The sequence below is a fragment of the Micropterus dolomieu genome, linkage group LG15 (assembly GCF_021292245.1).
Source record: "Micropterus dolomieu isolate WLL.071019.BEF.003 ecotype Adirondacks linkage group LG15, ASM2129224v1, whole genome shotgun sequence".
Lineage (NCBI taxonomy): Eukaryota > Metazoa > Chordata > Actinopteri > Centrarchiformes > Centrarchidae > Micropterus > Micropterus dolomieu.
The window spans coordinates 6739704-6754642 of record NC_060164.1 but is presented as its reverse complement, the minus strand read 5'-3'; the positions used below and the strand labels follow the sequence as shown (position 1 = coordinate 6754642).

At 40.1% G+C, this 14939-nt stretch overlaps 1 protein-coding gene across 4 annotated transcripts in view; it reads right to left on the bottom strand.

Annotated features, from left to right (window-relative positions):
• Nucleotides 1–2294: 2294 nt before the first annotated feature.
• si:dkey-192p21.6 (uncharacterized protein LOC565246 homolog) overlaps nt 2295–14939 on the bottom strand; it is a 24924-nt gene continuing 12279 nt past the window's right edge. For all 4 annotated transcript variants that reach the window (XM_046070281.1, XM_046070282.1, XM_046070283.1 and 1 more), the window contains 9 exons: nt 13796–13956; nt 11325–11437; nt 10988–11109; nt 10245–10368; nt 10055–10141; nt 8530–8607; nt 5374–5444; nt 4187–4299; nt 2295–2815 (listed from right to left, as the gene is read on the bottom strand). In XM_046070281.1, coding sequence (XP_045926237.1) covers nt 2634–2815; nt 4187–4299; nt 5374–5444; nt 8530–8607; nt 10055–10141; nt 10245–10368; nt 10988–11109; nt 11325–11437; nt 13796–13956 — 1051 coding nt within the window. In that variant the 3' untranslated portion in view covers nt 2295–2633. The remainder of the gene's footprint in view (nt 2816–4186; nt 4300–5373; nt 5445–8529; nt 8608–10054; nt 10142–10244; nt 10369–10987; nt 11110–11324; nt 11438–13795; nt 13957–14939) is intronic.

The following is a 14939-nucleotide window of genomic DNA, read 5'->3' as shown; positions in this document are numbered from 1 at the left end:
TAACAGACTCCTAAATGTATGAATTTAATTCATCATTAATATAATTATTATCATCTTTATGTCGCATGTAACCCCATTCACTAACACCAGTCACATTTAAATATTTACTTCAGTGGATCTAAACAACAACATTTAAAACAAAAAAAAGTGGTTACAGTCAGCATCAAATGAATGGGGAGGACCAGTGGGGAGGTAGCATTTTTTTTTTTTTTGCTAAATGATGAACCATTGTGCTGCTGCCTAAACACCATATGGATAACTAAGGCTTCACTACTAACCACAGCATACATCTGCAGAGTCTATCGGCTCATAAATTACACTCTAACTACTGCAAGTCCAGCTGCGTGACTCTGGTCGAACTCTGTGGAACCTTTCCCCTCTCTGGTCTTGAGTGTGTGTCCAAGGCTGAAGGTTGTGTTAAAGTGAGGGATCTCTCTGTGACTGGATAGCGTGGAGTGATGCATTGCTGCAGCCTCGGGTCAGGACACCAGCCACTCACACAGCGATCGCCCTCCAATCAATGCCTCTGCATGGAGCAAAAACACTGAAGCTCACTGGGCTGCAGAGGGGATGGCAGGGCTCCTCAGGAGCTCCAGCAACTTTCACCAAGTGGAAGAAAACACATCATCACCCTTGTTATTATATTTGCACCTGCTGTCTTTGGTTAACTCAGTTTTTCTCATTTGTTGGACCTGCTGTTATACTGAAAATGCATGTTGAAAGCCTGATAATATCCAGATTAGCTATCATGTTCAGTTTTTGGTAGTCTCTTAACCTTCAACTGTACACAATAAGCTTCTATCTAAAACCCTGTATATCCATTTAAAATAAAGTTATTCTTTTAAAATTCCAAGAAAACATCTGTAAATTGTTACTTTCTTCAAGATAGCTTTTCTTATGTCAAATTGATGTTAATACATTAACAGAAACTGTAGCCTACTGTATGTTTTCTTACACCATATATGAGGATGAATGATGTATCAAGGGAGAATGTGGGGATCATTGCATGCATGCTGCATGAGAACACTGTATCTGGGATAAAGTTTCCATATGACAGACTATAGGTATCCTGAGACACAATGAGGATCAATAAAGACAAGGAAATGTGGTGGTGTAGTCATGGCCTGTGGAACCACAAAGATATCTTATGGGCTTTTTCTGACAATGCTTGAGCGACAACAAGTTTAGTGCACTATAGCCTGGGTTCAGCAGAAATTCAATCTGAAATATAAGCAGAATATTCATCACTTCCACTGTCTGGACATTCTTATTTAGACCCTTTTGATCTTTAATAACAGCTACTTGTGATGTTTAATGGGTTTTGAGCTTATGCAGTTACTGCATGCCACTCAGAATGAGTCAGCTAAATGCTTATACTTTTATACAAAGCTCTATCATTGCATGCACATACACAAAAGATATCTTTAGACCTCTGTAGTGAGTCTGTATTGATTCAATTTTCATCTCATGAAGATGCAGCTATGCGTTCCCATTGCTGGCACAGTAGTTTGGGAAAGCAATTATGGACTTGAGTCCTGTTCAAGAAGGCAGCATGCACCTGCAGGGATTCAAAGAACAACTTCTGTTCATAAAACAATTACCAAAACCACTACACCATAGTACGCAATGTTATTACGGCTTCTGAGAAGTGTGTAATATGATTTCACTCTGAAAAAGAAGAGCATGTTGCTGTTTCATTTCATTAACTAGATGGTCATTTCATGATCCACACAGCACCTGACCCGATGGCACACTGATCTGAGCGTGTTCAATACTGTCATGTATACAAAAATATATATAAATCACTCAACTCAACTGTCAACCATGTGGAAATATTATAATGCAAGTGTGAAAATAAACCCCTTTTCAGGAGGTAAGTAGCTTTGTGTGTTAAATATATAAAATGTAAAACGTGTAATGGACTCAGGCTCTTGGGGGAGGCTCGGCGTTGTTCTCTGATGAATTGGATTTGTCTAATTTCCCTGATTTTCTAATACAATGAGTGCAAGAGGTGTCTGTCCCATTAATGACACTCCTGTGTGAGCTGTGCATCTTGACCCCTATTAAAGTACTGTCACTTGGACAGCAGATGGTACCGGCACACACGCACGCACAGACATACACACAGAAAGAGGAGTGGCCATGGCAACAGACTCATAATGGCTGGCCTGGTGTGTAGTGGAATCACTCGGCCTAATTTGTTAAGTACCACCTCAGTATATTTGATTTAATCAGTCTATTCAGTGCACAAAACAAGTGGCAAAAAATAAATCCTCAGCTGCCCACAATGACAGTGGATCAGACATCTCCTTTAGAAACTGGGTGGGGTTTAATGGGTTTCATGGAAGAACATTTTCATAGTTTTTTTCACTGTGCTGCAGCAACTTTAAGCACTTCCTCTCAGCTGCTTGATTTGTCAGATGGCTTGGATATGGCTTGGATATCATTCAAATGCATGTACATAACAACTAGAAAAGTTCACTAAATAGACTGAGCCAAGAACAGTGGCCCAGAGTTTTGTCCACAGATGTTATAATAATCTATATTATGTTACCATGAATAGTGTTGGTTTAGAATTGAAAAATAAGATAATGACATCTACAGACAGAAAAAGGGACAGTAATCATCCTAGTTTATATTTTGAGGAAGAATTTCTTCTTGTATAGCAGGTAAGCAATGAGCACCCACAGTGCAGTTCCCCACAGGCTTTGGAAGAGCCACTCCCAGTGGCTCTCCTGGAAGCGCATCTCCCAGCTGAAGGGGAAGTAGAAACCCAGGAGAGAGTGGCCAACATATACAAAGATGGAGTTCATCCCTAAGGGGGAGAGGAGGAGAGACAGACACAAGTTGTTATTGAAAGGGACCTCTTTTTTGAAGGAATATTTCTCAACCCGGGTCTTATTCTTCATCAGTGATGCTACTTTGCACTCACCGCCTCTGCTGCAGAGATTTGGAAAATGTGAATTCAGACAAAATAAGTATATTGGGGCAAGAGGTTGTGCCTTTGCTTCCTATGGAGCCTTAAGAAAGTTCACCTGTGTCCCAGGATCCCTGTGGGCTTCTAGAGCTGTAGGCATTAAGAGCATATTGACAAATCTCATTCACATGTGCTGCTTGGGAAGTACAAGAAACATCATCAAGGATGTCTCTCACCCTAACCATGGACTTTTACCCTACTCCAATCCAGCAGGTGATACAGGAGCCTACTAATTTCACACCTTCATTCATATACCACCTTTGCATTCACACTGCACTGACACTGCTCACAGTACGTATTTGCGCTATCCATGTTTTTGCACAGACTAAACCCCTACATGTTACTGAATATATAACCAACTGTATATATATTGTGTGTATACATTGTTATACTCTGCACCTTACCAAATGCATACATGCTGTTGCATACTGTATATACAACCATACATTTACACTCTCCATTCTCTAACTCTGTCCACTTCTCCTCTATACGATTTTAATATGTTCACATATACTGTTTAATATCTGTGTATCTCCACTGTACATGTTGTAAGATGCAGCATACCTGCACTTACCTGTATAAAACACTATATTTCTGCACTGGTTAGATGCTAAATGCATTTCATTAGCTCGTACCCATACCCTGCATAATGACAATAAAGTTGAATCTAATCCAAATCTAATAAAAAGCCCCCAAAGTTTTCAAAATAAACTTTAATTTTAGATAAATCATTTCTGATGTTAGATAATGAATAGACAGCTGGCAAGTTGCCTGTAAGTAGATCCCCATGTTAGCTACAATGGCTAATCCAGGGGGCTAATTACGGTGTTTACCTTACGTTGAATTCTGAGAAAATCAATTTAAATTGTTTTATGTCAAAATTAGTTTAAATCATTGTCAAAACGGTTGCAAATGTGAGAATAAGACCCAGGCCGAAATGTATCACAACTTAAACCAACTTAAACCTGCATTAACTGATATTTTGGCCACTTTGTGGCAACGGAAACAAGATAAATACAAAAGATATATTATCATCTTTAAAGTTGGCATGTTAGCAAACAGTTGCCTATCTACACACCCAGCAGACACAGAGCAACCTGAGCATTCATTTGTAGTCATGTTTGTGGCCATCTGGTGAATAGTGATTTTTATTATAACCAGAGCTTATACACCAGCATAATAGCCCTTTGATTTGTGAATAAACAGTACCTGGGTATATGAATGGCTGTCCGTCCCACCAGCCCTTCATATCAGTGATAAAGTACATGCCTCCCAGCAGCAAGAAGGAGAAACAGCCCAAACACATCACATAGGACAGCGACCTGGAGAAACAGCCCATCAGCAACACTTTACAACAACAACAACAACAACAACATTATACTCTGCACATTTGGGCATCACTAAAATGTTAGCAGTACGGTGTGAACATGGGTTTAAAGAGTCTATCAATCCTGTACTGCAGATAAATAACACCCAGAGGTCTTGCAACTGTGGGACAGTTTGCTGGATTGGTCTAAAGCATCAGCAGTGGATCCTTGGCACGTGCTGCATGGAGCCGTGCCAGCCACCCATGTCCCTGTCTGCTCCTAAGTGCAAGAATGTTTGATGTAATATCATCTGATGTAAAATGGCTGCCTAACGGAGCCTCTTTGCAGTGGGCTTTTTTTTTTTTTTTATCTCAGCTGAAGTGGGGCCAAAAAGGACTCTTGGCTGGGAGTTAATTACTTCTAGACATCCAGGCAGGGACTCGTACTCAAGAGCTCAATAACCTGTGCATGATGAACTGCCTATAAAAGCCAGGCAGGTAATGGCGAGGGATGAGCGCAGTGTTAGCAGGGGCCCCTGTGGAACATCAAGAAGATTTTGCTTACACATCACAGATGAAATGGTATTCTTCCTGCTGCAACATTAAAATGATTCACATCATATTAACGGGAATGTGGGAGTGGAACAAATGCATGGGTCATAAAGTAATTTGAGGTAGTAATTGTACTGTATTTCATGCAAAATCATTACAAACATTTATCAAAATGCTGTGCCTTGTTTCTCCAAAAAAGTGTATGATGGTTTGGGAGCAGTTAGAATACACTGTGGTTATATAGATACTTTTCTCCCAGCCTGATCCCATTCCATCACGCCAGGCTGGTAAAATGTGCAGTGAGTGCTAGATAAAGCACCCTTTATTTTTCTAGCCATAAGGAAGAGTGATCATGTTGGGAGGATGTATAACTGCTCCACCTCACACTCCTGACAGCCCGGGTGATTATTTACAGTCGTAGCTGTCGTTAGAGGTAAGTAAACGCGTGTTTTAGCAGCCTTGATTTGTGCCTGTTGGAAACCCATCCTTTCTTTTGTGAGGAAAAGTGGCTGGATTTAGAGGGTCAGGAAGCACTTACCAAAGGTTTTTATTGACAGGTATAAATCCTCCATCTCTTGTGCACTTAGAAAGGATGCCTGCAGAGATTCCCTAAGGGTGGAAATGAAACAGATTTCAAATCGATGGAGGGCGATAAAGAAAGCTGTATTGGGCTGCTAAAACGTGAGGCAACAGAATCAAGCAAATCCGGCAGATTAAACGATTATATGAGAGTTGGATAAACAAGGTCTATCAAGTCACACACACACAATATCGGACTGCAGACATGCCAATTTGATCATCCACACTGGAATGTTGTGCTCCTCAAAGAGAGCCACCTACAGAGTCACACCCATTTGAGGCCAGGCTGTCCAAAGCCTTATCAACCATGATACAGAGGAACTGTGTATGAACTGATAAAACGCTACATCAATAAAAGCTTTTATTGTCTCATCTATTTACCTTTACATATGATTTAGATACTCGAGGAAACATGTTATGCTCCACAGAGAACCCAGGGCAGAGGATCAAAATCCAAACATGGTTGTTAGGTGGATATCCATCATGTGTATAGATGACAGAATCGATGGTGTGGAAATAGCCTAGCCGGGGCTGGATTGAGTCTCCAGGCTATCCAGGCAGCAGGATGTGGGATGGGGCTGGTATGTGGGGCAATCGCTCAATTTCAATCTCTCACTTCTGGAGCCTGATCGTTGGACTTTAATTAACAAGGGCTGTTGTTTATTAGGAGGAAGATGCATGGCTGTCTCTGAATTTCAATCTGCCACAGAAATCACACTACAGTGAACTGTAGTGATAAACCTGGCCTCTAGTTTACTGTATCAACACTTTCTGTTCTTTTCAAACCTCCTGTGCATAATATCAATCCTGTGTTTGGTGGGTGCAGAAATGAGTTCCCTCCTCCACTGAGGAGACCAGTTAATGTCAAGAGCACATGTCTGAAACAAGAGGCAGTTCAGCTCTGCTTCCTGCCTCCCCTCTGAGGTGAAATCGTATTAGAAAAGTCAATATCAACAGCAGGCCAATCACTAAAACTAATTTTGCTTTCTTTGTTGGTGAAAACATTTGTAGGGCTAAAAATAGATTTAGCTACTGAGATAAACAAAAGCAAATATACATATGCAGAGCACGTGGTGGGGTGATAATATACTGTATTTATACTTTACACATGGTCTGTATCTGTTCACAGAATCAATAAAAAAATGCCAGCTCTCTAAAGTTGACTATTCAATGTGAGAAAATCTATTTTAATTGTTATTCTCTATTTCAGTTAACCAGGATTTTATGTCCATGTATTGATCCACCACTAAACACTGTATGAATCTGAATATAATGTCTCCAAAATCATTATCTTGAGTATCCACATCATCTATTAGTATTAACCGGTGAACCCTGAAATACAGTGGAAAAACATGAAAGCCTAATGTTTATTTATTTCGTCATGTGTTACTTTATCACTCTGTGCCTCTGGGAGAAGCCAAATGGATCTAATTTATTTCACCTCGCTCCAGTCCCTTTCTCCACAATGATAGTCAATAAGATTCAACACCTGGAGACATAATAGGGAGATCTGTCATTTAGGAATTGAGGTTAATGACATTAAATTCTCACAACAGAATTTCAATTGACTCTCACATATGAACAGGATTTTTCACACAAAAGACCGATTCCTCTGACTTCTTATATGGTATTTATTACATTAATATTGGACCTATTACAGTCCTACTGGATAATGATACTGTTGTTGTTTTTTTTAATTGCAATTTTTAGCCATGCTAACAGCAAAAAGCCTTACAACATTTGTTACAGACACTCGTGGTACCCAGGTGATGAATCTTAAAAGACTTTGGTGATTCACTGACTTCTCCTTTAGCGCCACCATAAAGTCAAAAATTTGCTAATTAGCAAATGTTAGCTTGCTAACATGCTGAACTATAATGATCAGCATGGTAAACATACCCACTAACATTGGCATGCTAATATTGTCAATGTGAGCATGTTAGCGCGCTAATGTTAACATTTAGCTCAAAGCATCGCTGTGCCTAAATGTAGCCTAATGGAGCTGCTGGGATACACAAATAAACACGATTTGACGCAACAAACATACATGGCAGATGTTGTACGGATAAGAAAAAGTAATGACTGAAATTGTTTCCTTAATTTTATTTATTTATTTATTTAAGAACCTGATTTCTAGGCCTACAATTACATAAAAGTACATAATAATACTACATAATTTCAACTTAATAGGCTCTGTAAATGTTTCTGTGTGTTTTTCTCTGGCTGCGTCTCCTGGCCCCTTCTTTTCATCCTGCACAGTATGATTTCAAAGGCTGAGTGATCCAGCCAGCTCCATCAGCTCCATCATCACTCCAGCTCACAGCACTGCCAGTTCAGGATGTCTGCCTCCACTGCATGCAGGCTCCTACTAACCCCGTTTTGCAAACAAGCTACGTCTCTGGCGCATCTCACTGTACGTACATAATAACAGTGGCCAAGCACAGTTCAGCAAAGCCTGGCCTTTCTACACGGATATCTGTCAATCTCGTTAGAACAGACTAACAGCAAATGAAGAAATGCAAAATGGGCCATCTCGTATAACACTATGCTTCTCCCTGTGGGACACATTCCCCCTCTAAATGAAATAGAGGCCAGCTTGCCTCTTATTGTGTTTTCAGACCACCCAGAATGAGCACAGATCCAAAACAAATATGACCTCAAATGCTATCTGAGCACATTCATGAAGAAATGTATCTTTTTATTCTGACTTTCATTTATTTCTGTTATACCATTTGTGAGCAAGCATTGAGGCACACAGGCAATGAGAGACAGAGTGTATCCCCCTGAGGTGTTGGATACCCATGTCTGCCCGGAAACACAGCCACACATGGATGTTGTTTAATTGTACTGAAATCACACACACATGTCCTCTACTAAGTCCTGCTAATTAACGGCTTCGGCAGCTATGACTAATACTCGAGTGGCTGGAAAACAGCATGTACCTGCAAAGACAATGTAAAACCGCAAGACCATAAAAGTGCTCAGCTCTGTGTGAGTCATGGAAGCAGGACGATGTTTTAAAGTGATTTGTTGTCTTGCTTTTAAATTATCATTGACATTTATACTCATTTACTTTACCGGCTGTGTTTAAAAACTCCACATGATGACAACGTACCAGGATGATGGCCCACACTAGGAATCGAATGAGGATGTGGACGCTCATCCCCTTGTAGAAAATGATAATTTTCCCAGCCTGTGGAGAAGGAGACAGAGATAAGCACAGTCACCACAACTCATTCAATCATACATTTAATGAGAAATACCATGTAAACACCAACCGGGGTGTCCATGTATTTGCCCTTGGGTAACCAAATAGGCCTGGGATGTGGGTGTCAATGCCGTGTCCCTGACGTGGCGGTCACATTTCTCCTATCCTGTTGAGCCAGATGTGGGATGTAAGTCATCCGCACCCTCTGATTAATTTGGTGATGATGAATATGTTTCAGCTGAGGACATTAGCATGGGCAAACACAGAGGAGGGCAGCGGACACCTGGCATGTCGTCTAGGACTTGTTGACTGAAGGGCTCAGTGCTAACCGCCCACTGGGAATTGAGCAATGTGGCTGCTTTAGCATGGCAACTTCCCACAACACAAATGGTTATAAGTGACACTGTCCCCGACTCAGGTCTAAAGACCAAAAGCGCTCTCCCCACTTTCTGACAACATTTTGTCAATAAAGGATGGCAGCTGTGCACTTACAATTAGGCGGGAAAGAGTCTTTCACATAAACTTCATTCAAGTACAGAGTTAACTGTCTCGCTGTCTAAGACACGTTTTTATTAAAGTTATTAGCATTTATCATAAGTGATAATTTATGTAAAGCAGCTCTGGCATAAATATTTCCCCCTGTTTGATCACGTGTATGAATGTTGGAAGTATAATCAATTCAGATTAAGATCATAACTACACATAGTTCTGATTGGTTTGTCTCTGAGCAACTGATTGAATCTTTTAAATTTATTTTCTGCATTTAATCATTAATCCAATACTGAGCAAGGTTCCAATGGTTACGCTGAATAAAAGAAGCTGCTGCTCTCAGCCAATCAGGGGCCCGTGTTGTGAGGACGTAAGGGACGGTTCACCCAAATCACAAAAACATTTGTTTTCTCACTTACTTCTTGTGGCCTCTAGAGACCTGCTGAGATTCTAAAATGTCAAGTTTCTATCAACATTCAAGTACAATGGAGGTGAATGAAATTTTGTTTATCTTGTAAGTATTAAGATAGACATTTATAAAACACAAAACCATATGTTTCCACAGTTTTCATTGGAAAGCCTTTGTACTTAACATTTATTCCCTATGAAAATGGTGAAATCTCTGATTGACTTTAATGATTTCCTGAAAGTAGGAGTTTTTCTAGTGTGAATTTAAAATGGTTTGAAAATCACAGATGAAATGTCAGATATCATAAAACCAATTAATGGGTGGTCTGACCCTTAAGTAGCCTTCATATATTCAGTAATTATCCTTTTCTGCAAAATAAAGCATCATGTAGAACATTACTCCTGTTACCAAGAAGTAGTAAAACTAAATAATGACCACAGAATTATATGGACACTTAAAAAAAACTCTGAAATAGTAGAAATACTCTTGTACCACTTGTTGAATCATACAGGGGAAATAAATGATCTATCTTACCTGCATCCCCAGGAATCCCATGACAACGGAGTTAATTGTACCCAGAACGCCCTCTGGGTCAAAAGGCTGCGTGGTGTGATACATTTCCTATAAAAAAAGCAATAAGAAGGGGATTGTTTCAATGTTCTTAATTCCACCTGTTTATGATAGCTTGATAAAATAATGAATGGTGTGTGAAAAAAGGTCTTACTTTGCATGTGGGGTATCTGTACATGTTATCACCAAACATCCATTTATCAATGTATCCTGCTGCACCTCCTGTGCAGTTAGGGTAAAGGCCGTTATCACCAATTCCACCAGCTCCCAAATACCCTCTGGTAACAAACAATATAGTTTTATCAGTATTAAAAGAATAAGACACTTTGTAGCATTGAACATGTTACAAAATAATTATAAAGGATTAAACAATAAAAATAAATGCAAGGCTTAAAAGGAATTTTAGGAACATGAGACATAGGAATCTCCTCAGGCAGGTTCTTCTATCAGACGGCAAAGATCAAGCTTTGTATGAGTGTTCACCCCACATCCTCACATTGTTAAAAAAAAAAAATCTAAACAAAGCTGTGGGAAAAAGCGCTACTATTTTACAGAAATGGGGGAAAAAACACACAAAAAGCAGCACTGAGCAGAAGACACAGAGCAAGGAAGATGGATCCTCTGCCTCTACTCCTCTTATTGCACATGACAAACTGAGATTGGCTAATTATGCCCTCTGAAGCATCCACCACAGGCCCATAAATCACAGTGGTTTATAACACCAGCAACACAAGGCGCACACTAACACCTCTGCTGCAGCAACAGCCCCAAATGGAGATTATCTCAGCACAGAGAGATGGGTGACATTTACACGTTTTAGCATATGTGTACAGTGGATTAATCAGTAGGTTGGACTCAGTGGTATGTAGGGTCAGTGGGAGCCTTGTTTGGACTTACGTGGGGCAGTTGGGCACAGGCATGAGCAAAGTGATGCAGAGCCACAGAGTCTCCAGCAGGATGATAATCAGCCACTGTGGCCAATAAAGGACCACATCTTGGACAGGGTTCCACCAGTGATCCTGCATCACATAGTTTAACTTAAAATAGTCTTATGGACACTGTTTTAACATTAAGCTGTTTTTGGTTTATGTTTGGGCAGTTATCCTAGTATTAATACAAAGGACACCAAGGAGCACACAGCAATTTAGCTGTTTATAAATGCGTTGTTCCAGGTTGGACTTTTTTTCTCTGGTGTGCAATGACAGACCAAAGTGAACTTGACAGAGCTGCTCACCGCTCTCAGAGGGATTTCTCTCTGGCCCCAGAAAGTCTGCAGGAGAGACAAAACAAAGTAGGTGAAGCCCAGACGCTGCAGCACTCCAGGGATCCTCAGCCAAGACCAAGACACTGGAACACAGTCAACAACACACAGCGTGAGCCCTCATGCGCGCTTTAATGCCCAATGATGAATATATGAACTTACAACTCAGGTACAAGTACAGATAATAACTCAGAGGTCAGTTACTGCTGATTTGAGCAAATTATAAATCAGGAAATTGATCATATATATCATGAGAACATCTTCTCAATTATTCCACTGCTGCTACTTCCTGAGGGAGGATGATGAACAGCAGGACACACTGGGAAATGGTGTCAGCCTTCAGGATATGGACCTGTCAAGAATGTGGGAAGCTAATCAAAGATTCCAAGTTATCGCTCGGTCTCCACAAATTTGGAAGGATAGGATTGGTCTGTGGTTGAGAGATTGATGGTAATCTACACATTAGTTAATTGAAAACCTCTTTGCCGCACAAAGTGCCATAAAAACAGTGTTATCCCAATCATTGATCCAGACAAATCAAATAAGAGACGGATATCTCTCATTTCACAGAAAAAGAGGAAGCTCCTACTTATGACACATTTGTTAATTCTGCAGGTTACACCCCCACCAAGATAATTTCTCTCTGCCCCCAACAAAATTGTCACTTAAATAAAAAACATCCTAAAAGTCAAGTTTTAAGGTGAACTAAGGGAAACTGTAACATCTTTCGTTTCACTTTCTGATCAATTTATGCAGTTTATGTGTGAAACTGAGACGTTCAATATCATTTAGGAAGTGAAAGCTCTGCTGTCTACTTCCCATCTATGAGTACTTTCAGTGATAGATTGAATAAAATAATGATTCTATGGAAGTGAGCAAAGCTGAATAAAGCCATCATAAAGTGGAGCAAATAGCCGAGTCAAAAAAAGGCCACTCAACAGTAGGGGTTTGAATCTGACTATCTGATCTTCATCTGATTGATCTTTTCTGTTACTTGTCACCATCCAAAAAAAGAACAACACTGTCAAATGGTCAGCGATAACACTGTCACCTTAAGCAAAAGAATATTTTTCTGTCGAAAACGTCAACATCTAAGGATTCAAGAGAAAAAGTGATGTTTTTAGCTTCACCACAATGTGCTTTTGAATTTATCTAATGGAATACATTACATCAAGTGCTTTTTACTTTTCTAAACCAACAAAGTAGATGAAATGGAGTTTCAAGGTCTTTAACAGTGCTTTGATGGTGACTTCGTAGTCTAACCGTAGCAGCGTTTTTTTGAAATGACTCATGGTTAATTTCAAAGGTTAACACCTTTTTCTGTCTCGTCTGACATTGACATGGTTTAACATATTGAGGTGATACGACTCCATTCTCTTATTAGATCAAACTCTGTAACCAAACAGCAGAGGACGTCCTTGGAGACAGAGGGCAAAGCTGCAGTTTATGGTAAAATTCACTGTGCTGTTATGATCAGCTCTAGCAGCAGCCTCTACAGCAGCTGCATGGGGCTGAAGGGTGTAACACTATCTGTTTGTAATTGTCCATTACCACAGCGGTTGTTTTTGCTCAATCTGCCTGTGTTAAACGTCCCCTGGTGCTAGATTTTAAGACTGCACACACAATAACAATATTTTTGTTAACCCAGTTATGCAGACATCCACCCAGGAAAGTCCATTAGCACTGGGGATGGCTAATGTGTGAAGGGCGCCCTGTGCATCCCCAGATGGTGAAATGGGGATTTTCAGCCTGCTTTAACCTCGACCCAGGCCTGCAGCTTTGGCTTTTATCACAAATCTGGATCTAAACACATACAACATATTTTGTCTTTGTCACCTGACTTCAAGAGTTGTGGATATTATGAACATACCAAACTCAGGCTGTATGTTACTCCTATCTGGTATGACATCATCGATTATTCACTTGGTCTACAGTAGAAAACAGTAAAAAATGCCCATGACGATTTCCTGAAAGTCAAGCTAATGTTAATGCATGTCTTGTTTCAATATTCAGTTTACTACAATGTTAAGATGAGAAAATTAACATCAAATGTTTTACATTTATTCCTGAGAAATGAACAAAACAATCAATCCGTTATCAAAATTAATTTACTTTACTTTTGATTGACTAATTGATTAGTTGACAAATTGTTGAAGGTCTATATGGCTTAATCTGGAATGGACTTGTTACAGAATCTGTGTCAAACTTGTTTAATGTACGTCATATAACAGCAAATGGCGTTTGTTTTACTGAGCTGAATTTTTACAAGAAGAAAAGCCTCTTTCAGTTCTCCAGCGGTGCTAATGTTTTACACTACTGTACGTGTTATATGCGGACATATTATTAGACATGCCAGAGTCTGTGTTTTAATAATTTTCACAGTATAGAACAACCAATAAGTAGAGAACAAGCACATCCACGTAATGTACATATTTTGCACCTACGTGGTCCGTCTCTTGGAGAGTAGTTGAGGAAGCAGAAGCCGAGCATCAGGAGGACAACTGTTCTCCAGGTGATTTTGCGCAGCAGCTGCAGGCGGCTCACTCCTCTCCTCTGCATGGATCTGAGAGCCAACACTACAGAAGTCCCAATAATAAACACAAACCTGGAAGAAACAACAATGTTATGTCAATAAAACAGGTATATGTACACTCATCTGTCACTTTATTAGGTATACCTTGCTAGTACCGGGTTGGACCCCCTTTTGCCTTCAGAACTGTGACTGAGACTTTTGTCCATATTGACATGATAGCATCACACAGTTGCTGCAGATTTGTCGGCTACACATTCACGATGTGAATCTCCCGTTCCACCACTTCCCAAAGGTGCTCTATTGGATTGAGATCTGGTGACTGTGGAGGCCATTGGAGGACAGTGAACTCATTGTCATGTTCAAGAAACCAGTTTGAGATGATTTGAGCTTTGTGACATGGTGCATTACCCTGCTGGTAGTAGCCATCAGGAGATGGTCGTAAAGGGACGGACAAGGTCAGCAACAATACTCAGGTAGGCTGTCTTGTTTAAATGATGCTCAGTTGTTACTAAGGGCCCCACTGTGCCAAGAAAATATCCCTCACACCATTTTTTCTTTTTTGTACCATTCACTGTAAACCCTAGAGATGGTTGTGTGTGAAAATCCCAGTAGAAATACTCAGACTGGCACCAACAACACTTTGAACGTGGCATGGTATATATATATATATACAGTGCCTTGCGAAAGTATTCGGCCCCCTTGAACTTTTCGACCTTTTGCCACATTTCAGGCTTCAAACATAAAGATATAAAACTGTAATTTTTTGTGAAGAATCAACAACAAGTGGGACACAATTATGAAGTGGAACGAAATTTATTGGATATTTCAAACCTTTTTAACAAATAAAAAACTGAAAAATTGGGCGTGCAAAATTATTCAGCCCCTTTACTTTCAGTGCAGCAAACTCTCTCCAGAAGTTCAGGGAGGATCTCTGAATGATCCAATGTTGACCTAAATGACTAATGATGATAAATAGAATCCACCTGTGTGAAATCAAGTCTCCGTATAAATGCACCTGCTCTGCGATAGTCTCAGAGGTCCGTTTAAAGCGCAGA